Source organism: Myxocyprinus asiaticus, chromosome 46, assembly GCF_019703515.2.
Source record: "Myxocyprinus asiaticus isolate MX2 ecotype Aquarium Trade chromosome 46, UBuf_Myxa_2, whole genome shotgun sequence".
Classification (NCBI taxonomy): domain Eukaryota; kingdom Metazoa; phylum Chordata; class Actinopteri; order Cypriniformes; family Catostomidae; genus Myxocyprinus; species Myxocyprinus asiaticus.
In genome coordinates, this window is record NC_059389.1 from 11,613,760 (window position 1) to 11,636,372 (window position 22,613).

Below are 22,613 nucleotides of genomic sequence, written 5' to 3' on the forward strand. Positions count from 1 at the left end.
AGCTGGGTGCGCAGGGGCGGGGGGTCCGCCTCTGGAGCGCCAAACCTGCTGAAATAGGACGATGGACACCGGTCATGATGCTGGCCGTGCGCACCTGACATGTGACATAGAGAACAAGGAAACCACTCTTTTGTTGAAGTTTTGGGTACCGCAGCCTCTTGGGCATGCGGCAAAAAATTAAACAAAAGATTCTCCTCCCGGCCCTCCACCGGGGGATGGAGTGGTCTGTCTACTAGCTCCATAGAAGTGGATCTCCTCATCCCTGGGTTGCCCATCTCAGGGGCACTTCGACCGGCGGCCGGCTGTGAGATGGGTGGCATCTGCTTCCAGCGGTAGGCTCCACGTCGGGGCCGGGCCGCGGGGGCAGGCTGCGGCAGAGCCGGTGCTGTTGCTGCAGGAGGACGCCATTGGCGACGAGCAGACAGGGTGCGGGGTCTTGAGCCGCGCCAGGGCAGGATGTGTTGAATGGCCTCCATCTGCTGCTTCACCGCGAGAACTGCTGGGCAAAGTCCTCGACGGTATTGCCGAATAGGCCAACCTGGGAGATGGGGATGTCAAGGAACCGTGCCTTGTCGGCCTCTCTCATCTCGACCAGATTGAGCCAAAGGTGGCGCTGCTGGACCACCAGGGTGGACATCGCCTGCCTGAGAGACCGCGCTGTGACCTCCGTCGACCGGAGAGCGAGGTCGGTCGCCGAGCGCAGTTCCTGCATCAATCCCGGGTCAGAACTACCCCCGTGCAGCTCTTTTAGCGCCTTGGCTTGGTGAACTTGCAGGAGAGCCATGGCGTGCAGGGCGGAGGTGGCTTGTCCAGCGGCACTGTAGGCCTTGGCCGTCAGGGACGATGTAAACCTACAGGCCTTGGACGGGAGCTTCGGCCGCCTTATCCACCTGGGGGATCACCGAATACCCCTTGGCCACCCCACCATCGAGGGTAGTGAGAGTGGGGGAGCTGAAAGATCGGGACCGGGCAGTAAAAGGTGCCCCCCACGATCTTGTCAGCTCCTCATGCACTTCCGGGAAGAAAGGGACTGGGGCGGGGCGCGGCCGTGAGCGGCGCTCTGGGCCCAGTAACCAGTCACCGAGCCGCGAGGGTTCAGGGGAGAGCAGAGGGTTCTACTTTAGCCCGTTGCTCGCGGCTGCCCAGGAAAGCATGTCCATCATCTCCACGTCGGCCTGAGACTAGGCGACCAAACCCGAAGGAGGGAGCCCAGCCGAGGCGTTCGCGTCAGAGTGGACGAGCCAGCTCTCCGATGCTGCGCTCGATAACTCATCGTCTTTCCGGGCTCCGAATAAGAGGTCGAACTTGCCGTGAGAGCGAGCATGTTGGGGAATGGGAGGTCCGTGGGGTTTACCCGGGAGAGGTGCTCCCACTGAGGTCCCCAAATCGCCTCCAGTGCTAACCGGCATGGCCTCATACCCATAGGTAGAAGGACTGAGGCAGGGAGCCGCTGGGGTGGCTTGCTTTCTTACAAATGCAATCCGCGACCGCAACGTTGCCATGGTCATGTTCTCGCAATGAGGACAAGACCCATCCACGAACGATGTCTCCGCGTTGGCAGCGCCCAGACACGTAAGACAGCGATCGTGGCTGTCAGAAGCGGAGAGATAACGACCGCAACCAGGAATAACACACAAACGGAAAGTCATCTTTAAAAAGACGTTTCCGTGTGTGCCGCTCTTTTAGAAAGAAAATATACTCTTTTAGAATATACTCTTTTGCTCTGCCGAAGCGCCCAGGGGCGTTCTCTGCACTCCACAGGTGCAGAGGGGGAGAAGCCGCTGAAATGCGCCGTAAACCCATTCGTTTTAGGTGAACGGTAAAGAGAACTGAGTTTGAATTGAATTCAGTGCACTGAATGCAACAGCTCGGCTCCGAAGAGAAAATCTGAATGAGTGGTTGCCTACCAACTCCTTTTATACCTGTATGTCCGGGGGAGTAGCATGCAAATTCCACTCGCCAATTCCCATTGGCCTTTTTTTAAAAAAAGCAGAGGTGTTCGGGGCTCCCAAGAGTGACCCCTAGTGTCACTACATTGACACAACGTCGAGTGAGTGACAGATAGGGAACCAAAATCACTCAACACAAGCAAAAACAAACTTGCACCAGATTTCGTGATAGAGATAGAGTGAAATTTTAGTTATTATGATAAATTATAAGTAGTTAGTAAGAGGGTATTTAGATATAAATGTTGATGCTAGAAGAAAAAGGATAAGGACATTCTTAAGCAGTCTTTTTGGGAATACAAAATATTCTTAACTCTTAAGTTAGAAAATAAAATGTAATTAGTAGTTAAGAAGATTTTTTTCTTAAGAATTCTCTGTGAATCGGGCCCCAGTTTGTTTCATTTTAAGCAATCAGGCCACTGTATACAAGTATACACAAGTATCATTCCGAAATGGTTCCAAAGTCCCACCTTCCTCTAGACCCTCACGGAACGATCCGGAGCTGCTCATGGTGCGACTCTTCTCTTCCAGGCTCATCGAGGAGTTCCGCAGACGTGGGTCACTGTAGGGGTCATATGGGCTTTCGTGATTGCCCTGACCATTGGTGCCACGCAGAGTGGTCAGATGAATCTGCAAACCTGAGGTGGGACTGCCTGGAGTGTCAACACAGTGGTCAAGGTTAAATAAGTTCTATGACCAAATCTCATAACATGTTCACACATTCAAAGTTCACAGTAAAGCAGCAGGGAAAGGCTAGTACTTTAGTTGTTAAAAGTATAAGAAAACCCAAAAAAGCAAGATGTCAATATATTAGAAGTGAGGTTAATTATACTATAAAAAATAACCCTTGTAAAGTTCATTGTTTGAATCCTGCATTGAGCCAGTTAACTCCAATTTAGATTACGCTGAAATGATTTACTCAGCTATAAGGTGATATTGAAAACCCATCAAAAACCTTTTTTTCGTTTTACGCATTGGAAAAGACAGCGGTTATGAATAAGTTAGTGTTTGCTTGTGTTTACCAAGTGTGGCAAAGTTGAGCCGTGTACCAGAGGGCGAGCTGAGTGCAGAGGCAGGGGTAAAAGGGGAGGAGCCAGTCAAGTTTGGGAGCCCAAAAGCAGATGGGGAACGTAGCCAATCATGGGTCTCCTCGTGACCTCTGATCTGAGGCACATGGGCATACCTGCAGATTTAAAACAGGTGTTTGACTGTGTGAGACTGAGTGCTCTCTCTTTTCACACTGTACATTCACATGAAAACAGGTCCAAGAAAAATGCCACAATGCCAGAATAAGCATTGCTATCTAATTCATTATGGGATACAGAAATTCCAAGTCTACTGATCTGGAATCCCTCATTTATTTACATACTACAATAACCACATAAGCAGGCAATGAACCAAAGAAACCTAATAATATAAATACACATTACAAATAATAAACTAATATAATTGCATATAAAAAGAATCCAAACCAGTTTTCAAAAACTGCATGTTTTTGATATACTAGAATGTTATTCACATATTGCATACAAACCAGACAACAACACAAAGTACAATTTGATCACTTAACCAAACATCTTTACCTGTCCTGCTTCCGTGGCAATGTGTTGTGGGTTAATTTAGGGCTAGCAGAGGGGGAAGACATAGGGCTATAAAAGGGTACAGGGGCAGACAAAACGAAAAAGGGAATGAAAGAGATAGAAAGATAAAGAAATGATTAAAGAGGAATAAATGAAAAGGAAGAGAGATCATCAGTGGAGATATAAGCCCTACTTTCTAGTCACAAATAGCTGAAAGAATCACTAATTTTGGCATGATGTTGGCAAGCTTCAAAAAATAATTGTGAGAGGAAGAACGAGGGTCCGCCATTGCTTTAATGAAAGAGATGGTTGAGCATACAATGCAGATACTTGTTCAAAAAACAAGGTAAAAGGAACATATTACAGTAAAAGGGCCTTCTGTAGTTATCCAAAATGTGATGTATTACAATAAGAGTTGAAGAGTTAAGTCACATTTCACCAGTACATTTACAGTGTTTGTGGAAGTGGAAAAACTATTGATTCGAAGTACACAGAAAACCAATTGCAGGGTAATGCCCTTGAAATAACCTTGTGGTTTTGACACCTTCAGATACCTGAGACCAAACTTGCAATCTATGGGCAACGACTTCGGAGTCTTTGGGGCTGTTTAGACCAAATGCGTTCTTGCACTAAAAAACCTGATTTGCAGCACAGCAAATATACATATAAAAAAAAACGCGCCACTCCTGCGTGAGACACAGTGCAGAAGTCTAAAAAGTGCATCTAGCACGTATTTACAAAGAAAAACAATAACAGCTTAGACTGACACAATAACATGTTTTGTGTGAACGGCCCCTTAACTACTAGGCTTCCAATACAGCAACTACTTAATATACAGTGCAATACAGCCGTACAGACATACATAAATTAAAAACATGTGACTCCATTTCTCACCTGTCTGAGAAGCCAGTTCGGGTACCATTAGCCCGATTAACACATGCTGAATGTGTATCCTCCTTTCCCAGGGAAACATCTATGGAGTCACTACTGGTGTGGATGGAGCTTTGGGAGAGATGGCCTACTCCATCCCTTCCTACCCAAGGTGAGAAAGCAGATCCTGGTCTGGAGGCCACAGAGGTAAGGGCCTGCTCCACGTTATCCCCAGAGGGCAGTGTTAGACTGTCACTGTAAAGTGGACTGGTGCCCTCGCTGGTGACAGATGGTGTGCCCAGAGCACCACTTTGCTGGATGGAGGTGGCATGGGGATTTGAGATGATGGAGGAGTTTTTCATTTTATCCATGGTGGTGACTGGACCTTGCTTGCTACCAGATTTGCCACCAAACAGTCTGGATGCAATTAGGGAAAGAGATGTAAAATGAGATAGATAGCCCCAAAATGTGATCCAATTCCCAGATAGCACATGTACATCACCAAAACGTCTATATGATGTGTGCGTTTTAATCTGAAAGAGATATTTTTAGAGTGTTTTCTCATCTGCATTACATGTATAAGATGTTTTCTCTTGGATGTCAACAGGACATTCAGCAGATCTCTTTGAGATATTTATGATTTAGAATGGATATAAGGCCATGTCCACACTAATACGTTTTTCACAACATTTTAGCCTTCCATCCACACTGAGATAGTGTTGTTGTGCCTTCTATTTATTTAATAGCATTGTTAAAGATAAATGTTACTTTGTACAACCTTCACATTGCATTCCTTCAAAGGCGACAGGAAGTTTACTCGAAATTGATGAGAGTTTTAAGGGATATAATAAAGCATTATATTGCTACATATTGTTTTGTTTTCTTTCCTAATATGGAAATAAATTAATTTTTACCAGAAAATTAGTATGTACAGTGTCAAATTTCAGCACTTTTAAAATTGGTGATTAATCGTGATTAACTGCAAAATAATATGTGATTAATCGCAATTCAAAATTGTAATCGACTGACAGCACTAGTTTCTACACAAAAATTTGAATACGATGCTTTTCAGATGAAACATCTTGAGGATGTACGGGTGCTATCTGGGATGTTTCCGTTTTATGCTGGTAATTGTCAACAGAATGCAAACCAAAGAAGGGTTTAATTCTTTACAAAAGAACATATAAGATCAGGAAAGCCTGATATCTCTGAAAAAAGAGAGGTTCTTGATTTTTTTCATTATTTCATAGACTGTCTGGTCTATAATAACATCAGCCTATATCTAGTCTGGTACAACTAACATAAGGGAGGGCAGTCAGTCAAAGCTATAGGGCTAATCAGCTAGAACAAACACAAGTCCCTTAGTCTGTGCCATGTCTTAGAGAAATATCAAGCAGCCAGTACAAGAAGCCCAGAGAAAAAGGACCAGTAGAGGCCTTGCAAACCTCAGAATATCAACCAAGATCAAATCACTCAGAAAAACATTGACTTCTGTGAACACCATCCAACACCAAAGGAGAACATTCTGGCACTCACAAAGCACAGCTGAGAACTGCTGTGTAAATATTTGAGGGACCTTAAATGGTGCTTTCATCCACAAGCATAAGAACAGACAGAAAGTGCCATAGAATCTTGCCTCACAAACAGCATTTTTCATCACAACAGTCTTTAAAGTCTTTTTTTAAGACTCCATAAGCTAAACTTTGCAACTAGTAAATGTGTACTCAGCAAGCGAGAACTTACCTGTGCAGGGTTGGCGAGGACATTTCGGAATGCTTTCCTCCTTCTTGCCTTCCAGCTTGGCACTGCATTGGCATCCCTCTCTGAATAGCTGTGCAAGCCTTAGGTGCCTGCCCTAATGCTTTGCTCTCCACATCTGAGAAGACACCCTTCTCTCGGTCCGTCTGGTTGGACCCTATTGGGGACTTGACTAGTTTGCGACTCTTAGGATTGGGTAGTGTGGCAGTGCCCTTGCTGCAAATATTAGGATCAAGGATAGAGCTGTTGGAGCGGTTAGAACAACGAGCAGCGCTGGTACTACTGTTGCCACGACTAGGCCTAGGCAAACTGCGATACTGAAGAGTGTTCCGGGCACCCTGTGGAAGATATCCATCATCCACACTCGTATTCCGACCCACAATTCGCCTCCCAGAAATTCCAACTGATTTTGGTATCTTGCCCACTGTAGCTGAGCCACTAGTTATCACAGCGCCACTTGCGGTTATAGTCACCATGGAACCTGGGACCTTCTTGAAACCAAAAGTGCTGGTTGGTATGCGCACAGTAGAATTGGAGGAAAGTTTCTTGGTCTCATCAACACTCATTTGCCGTTCCAAAGGGAAACGGGGGTTGCTGTTGGAACGAGGGGAGAGCCGTCCTTTCTCTGACACCTTGGCGTCATCGGTCTTACCTGTGGGATGATCAATGACACGGACTGTCAAGCAGAAAATGAAATCATGTTTTCTACAGCTTTGAATACAGTAGAAGGGTCCATGTCGGGACTCATATGAACATAAGCCTTCCACATCTCAGCAAAGGTGTGCAGCACATCCCACATAAGACAATGTAAGTGTTACAGGGCATTGTGATGTGATCTGTGATCAGATAACACATCTCTGTGTTGACTCATGTCTGCCTTAGATTACACATGAAAAGGACTAATACCTTAGACGACCACATAAAAACAGAGACATGGCCTGGATTTATATTTAAATGTATTTAGGCCATGTCAACCCTAAATCATTTTCACTTGAAAACTCCCTCTGTTTTCAGTTCCCTAACAACAAGTATGCAGCAATAGAGAGCGTTTTTGAAAGTCACTGTTTTCAGTGGAGGAAAACACCTTTAAAGTGTGAATGAGAGGTGTAAATGTAGCAAAATCTATGCGTTTTCAACCGAAAATGGAGTAGTGTTGACCTGCCCTTGATCTTTTGATTCTTATTCATTATTTTATTTTTCAGAATGTCTATTTCAGTCAATCTCATTGACATTTAATCCTTATTCTACTGTCTTAATACATAAGTGCCTTGTATAATTGTCATCTGAGTCTTAAAGTCTGAAGAGGCACAGGATCAACTAAAAGTGTGTGTTTTACATAAACATGGGCTGAATCCCATTGTTCTTACTTCTGCTATGCAATAACAGTATGTACTGCATTAGTAAAAGTGAAAAAAAGTGTGTACTTCTGAGTATGTATGAAGCCAGAACACCAGAAGTGAACATAGTGCAACATCATAAAATTGTGTTTTGATAGCACAAACCCACCTATAAAGCATTGTCGCATACATACAGCGAACTGTTGCAAACCCCTCCTTTATAGCACTAGAGGTTTTGGGCAATATTCTTCCAACAAGCAAGAATGGATGTATACTTTGAAAATCCACCAGAAATAGAATGCTGTCTGGTACCTTTGACATACTATATTCATATGTACAATGATTTGTGACGCACCAATCCTAATTTGGAATTCTATATAGTACAGAAATTATGCAAATTGGGATTCAGCCATGCAATAGACCATCACCATTTAAACCATTACCATGTGACTTCAGTGAGCTACAGTTTGTAGGTATGGTAGCCTTGGTCCTTGGGGAGGTGCCCCGCCTCCAAGAACCTGTCTGGGAGATGGTTGGCGTCTTGCGTCCTGTCAAGCTTTGTTCTGATTCATCAGATAAAACCAAAGACCGGTGAATCCACTTTGATGAGGTGTCCATTTTAATGCCACTGTCAGGGAACCCTTCTGAATGTTTAACGTCGTTGTTGTACCAATTGGGGTTATTTTTCACAGCACAGTGTTTCTCTGTATCCGTCTGGATCTGTGGTAAGAAAACAAAATTTTAGTTCCCTTTAATACATTAGAATATATTGGAATTTAAAAAACATTCTATCATTTCGCTTCTGAAGACATGGATTTAACCACTGGAGTCATATGGATTACTTTTATGCCTCCTTCATGTGCTCTTTGGACCTTCAAAATTCTGGCCACCATTCCCTTGCATTGTACAGACCTACAGAGCTAAGATATTTATTCTACTGTCTTAATACATCCACACCAGATGTGTATGACTTTAACTGTGCACTAAGTCACAGTCTCACAGTCTCATCATCATCATCATCATCAATATGCAAAAAACATATTGAGTAATGTCTTTAATGACTGAGATAGGATATCATCACGACAGCTAATTTACATCTTATATTTTCTGCAACATTATCAACTTCCATCACAAAACCTGATTATATGAGCCAGCCCATTACCCAATTACATGGCCTTCCACAAATCTAGCCAAGATGACATTACCCCCTTTCAGAGACGTTCATTGTTCAGCTGCTACTGAAAATACTCATGAAAAATTATTGGCAAGAAAAGAATGTTAATGGCCTCCAGTTGTTATCGGGCCAATTCCAAAACATTTTTATCTCTACACTGATACAATAAATCCGTCCTCCACTTCAGCCTTAAGAATAAGGGAAGACTTTATAGGGAAAGAGTATAAGGGTGTGGAGGTGAGAGGTGGCAGATATTTGGCTTATGATTATGTGTTTTTGGGTCACGGCTTTGTTTGACACTGTGAGTTTTAAATTATCAGCTGGTACTGGAAACCACTCCTGGCCTTTGAGTGGTGCAAAGATCCAAAACAAATGGAGATATTTGAAGTTGCCTACATGTTTTCATTTTGATATGGAGATGAATAAAAATGTGATTAAAAAGAACATTCAGGGTTCAGTACAAGTTAAGCTCAATCGACAGCATTTGTGGCCTGATGTTGATTATCACTTGGTTACTTTGGCTCGTCCCTCGTTTATTAAGAAAAACTGTGGTTATAGTAAGGCACTTACAATGGACGTGAATGGGACCAGTCCATAAATGTTAAAATACACACTGTTTCAAAAGTATAGCCAAAAGATGTAAACATTATGCGTGTTAACATTAATTTAGTGTGATAAAATCCCTTACTAACATTAATTGTGTCAAATTATATCCAGTATTACAAATTAGTTGTTATGACGCCAGTAAGCCCTGCAATCTTGGTAAGCGATTTTATCACACTAAAATCAACAAATATAATGTTAACACCTTCTGGCTATACTTTTGAAATAGTGTGTATTTTAACGTTAATGGACCCCATTCATTTCCATCATTGCATAACTTGTATTGAACCCAGAACATTCCTTTTATCTTAAATACAAGAGTTATAGGGTTTGATGTGTCTGGGAGATTATAGTTACATTAAGATGAACCCCTGGCAACACACTGGCAACCACCCACAATGCCCTAGCATCGTGAGAGCAGGGGAAAGAACTACTCCAAGTTTCTTAAGAAAACCTTTTTTTTTCTTTTTCTTTCTTTTTCTTTTTTCTTTTTCAACAATCCAATTACAGAATCTTAGGCATCATTTATGGGTAGGACAGGTGGAACATGTCCCTTCCACTTTTTGCCTTTGCTAATTTAGTCCCCACCACTTTTTCAAATTACTTTGACAGGTAAGTGTAAGGAGTTTCTATTTTGTTTGTGCGTGTTATAAGAACCGTATTAATATTCATGAGTTTTGCCACTTCGCGACATCACAACCAACCTTCCCCCAATAAAAACTGTCCACACCACTTTTTAAAACAAAGTTATGCCCATGTCCAGAATGCAGTTATGCTAAAATTATTAGGTGTCAGAACAAGATCATGTGTTTAACATCGCAACATTTCATGATGCAAGCTTACTGACTCCAAATGAAATTTTTAAGTTTTCAACAACTAACAGAAACACAAAAACCAATAAGCCACAGGTATTGGCGCAACAACTGGATTTAAAGGGGTCACCATGTTTGAACAGGCTAGACAGACATAGTATCTTTAGCCCATTTGTTCAGCATATGTTAACCTGCTCAGAGCTTGTAAAGATGATCTATCATTGGGGCAGAGTTGAAAGCAGAAGTTTTGATAATGGCCCACCAATGTTTAATTGAATCAGAGAGACAATGAAGCATCAGAACAGCTGCCAGAGCAGAGCTATAAACGTCAAGGCCTGTTTTTGATTGTATATAATGAAGTACAGAGATTTTAAATCAAATTAAGGGGCTATTTAACAGGATACTTTTAAGGCTACTAGATTCTTTCGACATAGATATTACTCTATGTAACAATCCAAACCCCAATTACGCTAAATTTAATCTTCACAGTACACTAGTATGAATTGCGAAGAGTAGATTTGTGGTTTTGAAGTGTTCTACAATTAATGTGCAATGAAGATCTAGACAAGGTCATTATCATGAAATTAAAACTATTATATAGATGAAAATCCACTGATCCACAGATGAAAAAAAAATATATTTCCATTAACTAACCAACTACAGTTTGTTTGTAGCCTTTTTGCAATGTTATGTGCGTCATCATAGGCAGATGTAACAATTTGTAGTGCTGTGTTATAAGGAATAAAAAATGAAACTAAACTGAAATTGAAAATCAAAATACAAAATAACTTTTTGTATTGTACAAATACATCTGTCTAGCCTAGTGCATACTTACATAGAAAAACAATTGAAAAACAGCACACATGGATGCAAAAACACATTCGATGTGAACAGCCCCTTATAACCCTAAATCTAAAGGTTCAGCCTGCTCTTTTAAACTAACTAAACAAAAATAGCTAATTTTTTAAGCATCCTTTTGATTCTCTTGAAGATCTGCACATGTTTTTGATTCCACTAAGGCTCTGAAGTTACTTCTAAAGTATCAATGACTAACCTGTTCATCCACGTCCTGGTGTGGGACTGATGGGGTGTTGACATAGGAGCTAAGGGATGAGCTGGTGTTGAGGTCATCTGTGTCCAAGGTGTCACTGATCCCACTGCTGACTGAACTGCTGTCGTCCCAACTGAGAACAAAGAAGAAAGAAAGAGGAAAGGTTAATTCTTCTAAAATGTATGTAGAATGCTCCACCAGGGGGATATCATGTTATCAATAGAGTGAAACTGGGACAGGCAGAGACAAAACAGAACATATGTAGGCAGAATACCCAACATAATTAGAAAAATCGTGGTTATAAAGAGTAGGAATGGAGGTAAAGGTGAGCAAAAAGACCACATCTGTGAAGACTCATGAAGTCTCCACAGACTCTGATATGTGCACAGGGGCAGCCTGAGTGTAAAAGCCTGCATTCCCATCATGCTTGAGACATTAGGCACGTCTCTCTACTCCTCGAAACTTGTTTTAATTAGCTCTGTGTCTCATATTCTCAATGCATTCTGCTCTGCTATTCCTGTTTCCCAAAGCGTACTGCCTGACAAAATCCATTAGGATGCTCAGCAGGGCCCTACCAAAGTCATATGGACTGAAGCTGTCTATGGTCCAAGGGAAAGCCCCTCCTCAAGGTAAGTAGCATGATTGGGTAACCGTCGAAGAGCTATGAATTATGGTATATGTTAAGGAGAGAAAGATTATCATTTAAACATAACTGCATTAGCAGTGTAAAAATGTCAAATCACCAATATCATCTGACAAAATTTTTATTATATATTTGGTTCTTTAGCTCAAATCATGCTAAAATAGTCTGGTCAAGTAATATGCATTATAGAGTAAGGGAGTGCCTTGGTCAATATGATGATTGTCTCTTTTATTGAAAGGAACAGCCACCATGTTAAGTGGCCTTTCTTCTCCTCATACAATCTCTGATATTTTCCATAGGACAATAACATATCCATGAACTTATCCATGAACTTAAAAAGGAGATCTCCAAAATATATGAGACAATGTATACAATTTTATGGCATAAGGTGTAGTGGTTAACCAATATGGGTTTTTCAGTGGCTGATGCCAATATCTAGAAAACAAGGTGGCAGATAGCTGATGTAATGCTGATATAATAACATTTAATGACAGCATATGAGATGTACACAACATATTTACTCCAAATTCACAAGAAAAAATGAAAACAGTGTCAATAATCACAAAATGGAAAAATATCGGCCAATTAATTGGCCTGACCAATATATAGATCGCTATCTGGTCTTAATCAAAGACAGGGAAAAGGACATGTGCTGATATGAATGTGTGGGATTGTATTAGGGATGCACCACTATGTTGGGTGCCAGTATTTATTGGCCAGTTATTGACCAAATGAAAACCATCAGCATACCGGTAATAAGCATGAAAACACAGATATGAAAACTGATTTGGATTATTTATAATTAATTAGTAAAACACTTTGTAAAAACTGTGAATTCAAATGTACAATCCAGAAATAATAATATCCACAAAAGAGTTGGCACTACTCAGAACATATAATAATGTATTTTTATTCTTTTTTGTTCTCATTTTAATGATCGTTGTGAAATGACGCTTTGCAGGTCCTTGGCATTCTAGCTGTCAGTTTGTCCAGATACTCTAGTGACATTTCACCCCACGCTTCCTGTTGCACTTGCCATAGATTTGGCTGTCTTGTCGGGCACTTCTCACACACCTTACAATCTAGCTGATCCCACAAAAGCTCAATGGGGTTAAGATCCATAACACTCTTTTCCAATTATCTGTTGTCCAATGTCTGTTTGCCCATTCTAACCTTTTCGTTTTGTTTTTCTGTTTCAAAAGTGGCTTTTTCTTTGCAATTCTTCCCATAAGGCCTGCACCCCTGAGTCTTCTCTTTACTGTTGTACATGAGACTGGTTTTGAGCGGGTAGAATTCAATGAAGCTCTCAGCTGAGGACATGTGAGGCGTCTATTTCTCAAACTAGAGTCTCTAATGTGCTTATCCTCTTGTATAGTTGTACATCTGGCCTTCCACATCTCTTTCTGTCCTTGTTAGAGCCAGATGTCCTTTATCATTGAAGACTGTATTTTGGCAATTTCAAGCATTGTATAGCCTTCATTCCTCAAAGCAATGATTGACTGACGAGTTTCTAGAGAAAGCTGTTACTTTTGTTTGCCATTTTTAACCTAATATTGACCTTAAGACATGCCAGTCTATTGCATACTGTGGCAACTCAAAAACTCAAAGACAATGTTAAGCTTCATTAGCTGTGTTTGATATAATGGCAAGTGATTTTCTAGTACCAAATTAGCAATTTAGCATGATTACTCAAGGATAAGGTGTTGGAGTGATGGCTGCTGGAAATGGGGCAGGTCTAGATTTGATCAAAAATGACTTTTTTCAAATAGTGATGGTGCTGTTTTTTTACATCAGTAATGTCCTGACTATACTTTGTGATCAGTTGAATGCCACTTTGGTGAATTAAAGTACCAATTTCCTTCCGAAACAGCAAAATCTGTACATTATTCCAAACCTTTGCCGCCAGTGTATATATACACATATATGTATGTATATATATATATATATATATATATATATATATATATATATATATATATATATATATATATATATATATATATATATATATATACACACTTGAAATTATATGTATTGGGTAAGTGGCAAAATATCTCTATCTGTCTATAGTTTTTTGTTAATCGTTATCATCCAAAACTGTTCATTTCGGTGCATCCCTAGACTGTACAGTACATGAGAAGTCCTTTCATGCTAGTAGCTCTGCCCCAACTCCCCCATATTACAACTATAGGCCACCACAGTCTCAAACAATGCTAGGGGACCTTAAGCAACATTGCATGTCAACAAAACTTCCTATCAACACATAAGGAACCATCTAATCCACACATCTCTCAGGATCATTCAAGCACACCAACCAACCAACCCACCTGAAAGCTCATTCAAAAGCAGTCATGAACCAAGAGTGGTGTGTGTTCAAAACATTATTAATCTTGCTGAAACATCCACAACTGTCCAGAACCTCTGCAACAGAGTTGAACAAATATTTGTTCTTGATTTGAACAAAGTCCCCATAGTTCATGTCTGTCATATCCAACTCAATATAACTAATATCCAACAAACTGTGGTGTCGAGGGACGTCTGAGATTCCTGTTTTTAATGAGCTGTGAAAATGTTGTTCCCGTTGGGGCTATTTGTCACTAAAAGCTTGTGCTAATGTGTTTGTGTGCTTGCGTGTCTCTGGTTAAATGATCTATTTCATTCATCATTTTCCGTATGCTGTCAGATGCTATAGGCGGGAAATGCAAACAAACAGCGAAAAGCCAAAAGGCCCCAAGAAAGGAAATAAACATGAGGCTGAAATTAGTCACTTATTCCTCTTCAAAAACCCCATGAAATCAAAATAATTGTTTTAGTCCATGAGCTTAGATGCTATACAGTTTATATGCTAGTGCACTCATAAAAGTTGACAAAACAAACCTAACCTTTAGCAGATATGCACATACAAAATGTACAATTTGTCTCTTCTGGGAAAAATGGAACAAAAATATTAATGACTCATCATACAAATTTTTTGTACATTGCTCCACAATGTACCACCTGTAACTGACTAGCAATAGCAAGCAGAAAATCATTGGTTTTTCTAGGCTTAAAGTAGAAAGGCAATTTATGGTTTAAAAAAGGACAATCGATATGTTCCGACCAACCTTCCTGTTTCAAAAGGAAATATGTCAACAAAGGAAAGAAAACTGTTTGTCAAAACTTTTCACTGTGTCTTCAAAGACAGTATATTTTAGGCATAGGCTATTTGCACTAAGTGTGATAGATGCTGTTTACCCTTAGTGTAAATTGTAACAAAAAGTATCTTTTTTGCACTAAGTGCAAATAGTGTTTGATTCTTTTTTCACCCTGGTGTAATTAGTGACAAATACTATTTACACCCCTAATTAAATACTAACATACATGTGTTTATTGTGTTTATTTAGAGTTCCACAGACACCCTACACCAACCCCTAGCCCTACCCCTAACCTTCCCTTACTAAAATTACTCGTGGTTTTACTACATTAACCATAGTATCACTCCGGTATTTTGTAGTAAAATCATAGGAACTACCAAATTAAACATGGTTACTATATTAACACCATTTTACTGTAGTAACGTCATGGTTAATTGCATTAAAACTATGGTTTCCGCTAAAATACATGGTTATTACAATATTACTACAGTAAAAACATGATTAATTTACCAACCTGCAAGGAAATCAACCTTTATATTCATTTGTATTTATAATTATAAGTAGTATTAAAGGAAATATTAAGAGTGCAGGCAGGAATCAAGATGGAAAAAGTGGGACAAAAGGCGGAATCAAACCTGGGTCGTCCGCACGAAAAGCACATTCACACTGTCATTACCCCACACCACTGCAGTGATACTAGGGCCGCAGTTTTTGTTTAATTTCTGTGTTTCCACCAGACTACTGGAGTGCAAATAGACATGATGTGTGGCAGGTGCTATTTTCACCTAGTGCAAATAGTCTCTCAGAATATTTTATAGTTTGAGTGTGCAATTTCTGCCAGAAGTTACTTCTTTCTCGAAGAGAAATATTTAGTGAATTGCTGCTGTTTCGACTCACTTAAATATGGTGTTTTCTAGTTTTATTCATTTATATTTAGTGTAAAATAATAAGTTATATGTAATGTTGTCACACTAACTGTTTAATCTCACCATAATTATATATATCTAACTATTAGGAAAATGTATTAAATTAAATAAATAATAGCAAATGATATCATCTGATTGTTATATATTTTATAGTATTTTCTTTAAATTATATGTAATGTTGACACACTGTTTAATCTCACCATAATTAAATATATCCAACTATCAGGAAAAATGATTAAATAAATGCTAACAAATGATATCATCTGATTGTTATATATTTTAAAGTATTTTCTTTAAATTGCTTCAATGTAGTTGACTGCATTTTGTAAGTAACTTGAAGTGTAGCCAACTACTTTTTTTTTTTTTTTTAAGGATAGCTTTACTGTACTTTAACTACTTAGTTATGAATTACTTGTAGCTTGGAAAGCTATAGTTTCAAAGTAGCTTCCTTTTTTTCCCAACTCAGCACAATTGTATTTCCTTGCTGACCAGTTAGTAAACCTCTCTGTTCTTCACTATATCATAACAAAGTTCTGCAAAGGCACAGAATAATACTTCCTCTCACATGAAAGAGAGAGTCAGAGGGAGTGTATGGCGAAGGTGTGGGTGGCAGATGGCGGTACTTTTATACACTTTCAAAGAATTCATCCCTCTGTTTCTGTCTTTCCAATATAATCCGAAAACATGCCTCCTTTTGCCTTTACCAAGTGCAAACCAGTCAAAAATAGAAGGAAAGTGTGCAATATGTTGCTTCTGAACTCTTTTGAAAGAGGCATGGAATTCAAACAAGGCCAACAAAATTGTACATCTTAAATGCAGAAAACATTAGTGAATATAAAATGTATATAAACATTGTTTGGTACTGACAGACTCTGTCACTATTCACTTTCATTGTTTGAAAAACAAATGCAAAAAGGACTGAGGCTGTAACTCCCTAAAATTTGGGCCTAATATCTCCTTTTGTGTTCTACAGAAGAAAGAAAGTCATACAGATTCGGAACAACATGAGGGTGAGCAAATGATGACAGAATTTTCATTTTTGGGTGAACTATGGCTTTAGAAAAAAGTCTCTATTTGCTCTCCATATAATCTCACTGCTGTCTAGGACAAACAAATCAGATATTAAAGAGGCAAATCCTGCAGGCAAATATCTCCCGTTTATAAACAGACACTCCTCTAAGATGCTTTGAATAAAAACGGTAGACTGTATATGTGGATCGTCAACTTCCTCTCACCACCAATACACAGATCACATTCACCAAATAATCTTAAACGAATAGTATGAATCTGAAAATGTAATGAAAGAGGACGCAGGTGTGCTGAGTGGAGTCACGGGCACTGCCTTAAGACACGGGCGAGCGCATGTAAACATACAAACTGTCCCAAAACAACCTGTCATCTACCCCCACCATACACAAACACACGCATGCAAAAGCACCACCCCCTCCCCCGTCTGAGACATTAGTGTCAAGCCCCAACAAAGTAAAGGCATACGGGGGGTTGATCAACAGGGCAGGAAATTGTGGTTTTTCTGAAGACCTGTTATTAGAAGAGCAGTGTGGAGTTGCGAGCTACAGCTAGACTGCACACACACTGCCCTGTCCTGTTTGCTTTGGGTGGCCCATCAATTAGTTCTGCAAGGATACCCATCTCTACAGCAACCCCAGTGCTGTTGCCAGGCATTGTGGACTATCAGGAAATGTACTTTAACTCGGAATGGCCAAAAAAGTCTTGGTTTTAAGAAATGTGCACGGATCATTGACCAGCTTGTTTCTTTGAGAGGAACATTCATGATTAACAGTTGTGGCGGTGGCGACAATGTTTCTAAACTTCTAAACTTTTAAACTAAAAGAATGCAATACTAGACAAAATTATTTGTAAAAAAAAAAATAAAGTAAAACCTATAGATAAATTAAAAGCTGATAACTGAATCAGCCAGGGGGAAAGACAGTATTTTGAGAGACACATCCCAAACATGTGAACAATTACATGCTCCGTTTACACTTGGTATTAAGATGCATTTTGGACGAACCGTTTGAAAGATGACAATGCTAAAGACAGGTGTAAATGGGGTCCAAAACATTTTTAGATTTGTCACCTTCAACCACATTCAGAAGTGGTCGAAAGTAGTTGAAAACGCATGTGTATTCGAACAGCAGCACCACCCACTTACCTGTCAATCAACCAATGTGCTAAAACAAGAGTTTAATCTTTGCCAGTTACGTGTGATCAAAAAAACAAAACAAAAAAAAAACTGTCCGATTGAAAAATTTGCAAAAGCGCATCCATACAGTATACATGCACAAGAACGGAACTATATATGTAGTTCAGTTACTACAGGTATTCCACTAAAATAACTGAAAATTCTGCTTTAAATGTCATGTTTGTGTTTAGATTAAATGCAAGTATAATTGAAAAAAAAAATCCTGCTTTCTTCTTCTTTTTGCACTCTATTATCATGCAGTAATACAGTGACGTAGTGATTGATGTATGTCGTCATGAAATCAAACACCAGCCCTTCAAACTCACATATTACGACCATATGTAAACGGTGATGTGTCTTGCCTGTCCACTTGTGATCGGATCACCTGAAACGCATCTTAATACCACGGGTAAACAGGGCAGTTCTGATTTGTCATAGTAAGAAAACAAAAAAATCCTAAAATATAAAACACATCCCAAATGGACAAATATATGCACAGTGCTTAAAGACTACTACAACTACTACATCCCTATCTTTGTCTTAAAATAATCCTTAAAACAACATAAATTTACCCAAGAAGCAAAACTGTTATAAGGTATTAATACTTGTTTTTGAGAATACATTTTGAATATAAGAGTAATTTGATTTGTTTGATTGGCAGAATTTTTTATTTGTTTTAGGCAAAACAGTCACTATATTCACTATTATATTTTCTTATGTTCTAACAGGTATTTTATGCTGTGTTTGCACTGTGGATAATATGAGACTGAATAAAATATATGTTTTTTAAACTGAGTAAAAGGGTATAATCATACATATACTCTCACTCTCTCTCTCTCTCTCTCTCTCACACACACACACACACACACAAACAGTCCCACATGGCGAAGCAACTTTCCACCCCATAAATCCTCAAACAAAGAAAATTCCTCCTCTATACCTCAGAGTGTCGGAGCCTGGGTGCAGAATTCCCTGGCAGGAGCCTGATCCTGGGACAGCCGGCGAGAGGCCGCTAAAGCTTGGCTGGATGGAAGGGAGCTTCATGAGGAAACCTCCACTGCACTCCTTCCCTCTCTCTGCCTTTCACAATTCTGACTCTGAGAGCAATTACTCACACACAAACTCAAACACACACACAAACCCAACAGCCAACCACAGGCTGAGGGGAGCAGCTTCACCAACTAAAGGAATGGTAATCTGATCACAAAGCAGTCTTAAGCACGGCAGGACTTCAAAAGAAGATGGGTGGTGACTCTCTAAACTGGTCTCAGAACAGAGTTGGATTAGAAAGAATATCAAGATGTAAATGAAGCAGAATTCTTCATGTGTAATGAGAGGTTTAGTGTGCAAAACCTTCTTATGGTATTGAATGTTTATCTGATCTCAGGTCAAACAAAAAGTTAAAACTTAAAAATCAGACCAGACAAAAGTTGCTCTTTTCTAGCTCACATTCTTATCTTTGTTTCACTTAAATGTAAACTTTGTCTCAAAATGTTTTCCTTAAAATTCCTAAGTAAAAATAGACACAAGAGAGACAATTGCTGACATACAGTAAGAGTATAAAGCTATACAAATAATGTTTGTAGCACCACTCTGATAATTTCATATTGAAATCTCTAAACTTTATAGGAGACATGTGAGATTACTAGCATGGTCATAACCTCCATACACATTTTAAGTGACACTGATCACTTTTTAGCATCCGTTTTTCCATGTAAAGATGCGTTAGACAGACTTTTTTGACCGTTGCGCCACGTCTCGCATTTTTTCAGCGTCTCACGCTTGAAGACGCAGTGTCAAGTAAAAAAAACAAACTTCAACTTAAAAACTTGAATCCTATGACTTTAGTTATCTGGTCTATTCCATACACATGCGCACAAACACAAAAACATGTAAGAGTGGCGCTTAATGTGTTTACACGGCCACATAAGTGGCATTCTCCCAGAGAAACCCAGGTGTGTTAAATGGCTTTCTCTTAATCCCTTAAATGGTGTAAGGAAAACAGCATTCTCATTTACATGATATTTCAGAACGTCGCTTTCTGCAAAAACCCTGGAATAAACCATTTTCTTAAGTGCATGTAAACGGGGTCCATATGGGTTTTTCAATGATAGATTTTTCTTCTAAATCTTTACATGTGGTTCTCAAAACTTGAACATTCCGTCACATCATTAATTACAAGCGTCTGTCTCTCAAGAGAAAAATCAGACTTCAACAAAAGTCTCCATTTAATCTTACTGCTGTCTAGGATAAAAAAACGGAAAAATAAAAGCTTTGGGAGATCCTAGTTGAGATTTTTTTTTATTGTGTAGCCACTGAACAGGGCAGGTTTAGCTGTCAACATCTTAAGATGAGTTAGAACTCTGGACATCTGCCTTACGTCGTAAATGCCAGGTGACCCTACAGGTTTGAGGTAAGGCAGGTTCCTACATGAAAGGTGTTTGTATGTGAGAGTCAATGAGTGAGTGTGCGTATGTGTGGGAAGGAGTAATCTTCTTAAGCACACCAACATTTGTAATAAGTTATGGCTAAGTGTGTTTTTACAGCTTGGAAACATAGTCCACTGCGATACGGGAAGACTGCAAATCATGTGGGAATCCATTTTTGGTTGCAGTTGTGTCTGTCTGGAGTTGGTAGTTGTATGTGGCTGACTTGTGGATAAGGTACCTAAAGTCAAAAAGCGACTAACCTACAGGTTTCACCAAACCCGCCCAATTAGATCATTCCTCAGTGCTTTATGTTCTCATGCCCTGTTGTTTAAAGAGGATTTTTCAGGGTCACATCCCATAGTTAAAGGTCAATCTGCACTAATCCTTGGCGGAAGACCAGACTAACTGACAGAGACGCAAGATGCAGGTCCGTCAAAGTGTTTACCGAGACAGCAGACAGCGTCTTGGCCTCGAACTTTGGCACACAAGTTTGTGGGCAAAACTTTGAGAGGCATAATATGCAAAGTCAAAGCTTTTTTTGTGTACAACATTCCATAAAAATAGAGGTAACTGCTAATCTTGCTTGTTTCAAATCCAAAAAAACATTAAAAGTGGAAACAAAACCCATGTACAAAAACGTACACTCACTGAACACTATGGTCCTAATAAAGTGCCTGACATGGTCTTCTGCTGATGAAGCCCATCCGCCTCAAGGTTCAACATATTGTACATTCTGAGATGCCATTGAGGTTATATGAGTTACTGTAGCCTTTCTGTAAGCTCGAACCAGTCTGGCCATTCTCTGTTGACCTCTCTCATCAACTAGGTGTTTCCATCTGCAGAACTGCTGCTCACTGGATGTTTTTTGTTTTTGGCACCATTCAGAGTAAACTCTAGAGACTGTTGTGTGTGAAAATAACTGGAGATCAGCAGTTACAGAAATACTCAAACCATCCCATCTGGCACCAACAATCATGCAACGGTCGAAATCACTGAGATAAAACATTTTTTTCCCATTCTGATGGTTGATGTGAACATTAACTGAAGCTCCTGACCCGTATCTGAATGATTTTATGCTCTGCACTGCTGACACGTGATTGGCTGATTAGATAATCGCATGAATAAGTAGGTGTACAGGCGTTCCTAATAAAGTGATCAGTGAGTGTATATATACTGTAGCATGACGAGAGGTTCCTGTCATTATAGAGAAGTTATGACTATGTGACTGTAAAATAACACAGAGGGATATATAAAGAAAGAGAGAGATTCCAGCTCTTGTGCCCAAACCTTTGCCGCCAGACGTTTGTAATGACAGAGCTGCTAGTGAGCATGAGGAATTCGGAGTAGTTTCTTTCTCCATTCCTCTTTTGCATTCTGTCTCCCTCACTTTCGGCTCCTTCAACATGACTTCAACATAAAAATATGACAAAAGCCAACAACTTTCAGGTCTCACTCATCAGTTGTTGTGACTCTGGGCTTTCTTGTCTCATTTCTTGCCATATTGCATGATTTGCATAGTTATTGAGTATGTAAAAAATAGTTAGACATTCCATTGTTGTTGGTACAATTTGGAGCACTAAGCGTTAAAGGGATAGTTCACCCAAAAATGAAATCTCTGTCATTTACTCAGCCTTATGATGTTCGAAAGTCATAGGGCTTTCTTTCTTCTGTGGGACAAAAAAGTAGATGCCAGGCAGAATGTCAGCCTTAGTCACCTTTTTACTTTCATTGTATGGAAAAAAGATGCAATAAAAATGGATGGTGACTGAGACATTAGGACATTCTGCCTAACATCTCCCGAAGAAAGTTAAACTGGTTTGGAAAAACATGAGGGTGAGTAAAAGATGACAGAATTTTCATTTTGGGGTGAACTATGGCTTTAAAATCTGCTATACATCAGAAGGCATGAAAGAAATCAAAACATTACATCCTGACCAGCCTGACACAGCAAAATTGGTTCAACTAATGGCGTGAATTTGGGGCGGGACTACCTGTTGGCCTGACCAATGGCAAATACACATGTATTTTGTGTAGAACTATGGCATTTTTGTACTGAAAAAACTTAAATACATTTAGAAAATTTTTCTGCCACAACTACCATGGGTAATACAGTATAGTTAGCGTTACTGCAGTAAATTCATGGTCCA

The 22,613-nt window shown here is 39.7% G+C and overlaps 1 protein-coding gene across 1 annotated transcript in view; it reads right to left on the minus strand.

Moving 5' to 3' along the window:
• LOC127436089 (neuron navigator 2-like) overlaps positions 1–22,613 on the minus strand; it is a 92,001-nt gene that overhangs the window by 25,754 nt on the left and 43,634 nt on the right. The window contains exons 13-19 of the mRNA XM_051690019.1: positions 11,135–11,264; positions 7,935–8,211; positions 6,140–6,806; positions 4,421–4,813; positions 3,530–3,595; positions 2,969–3,129; positions 2,417–2,599 (exon numbers count right to left, since the gene is read on the minus strand). Of these exons, the coding sequence (XP_051545979.1) occupies positions 2,417–2,599; positions 2,969–3,129; positions 3,530–3,595; positions 4,421–4,813; positions 6,140–6,806; positions 7,935–8,211; positions 11,135–11,264 (1,877 nt within the window). The remainder of the gene's footprint in view (positions 1–2,416; positions 2,600–2,968; positions 3,130–3,529; positions 3,596–4,420; positions 4,814–6,139; positions 6,807–7,934; positions 8,212–11,134; positions 11,265–22,613) is intronic.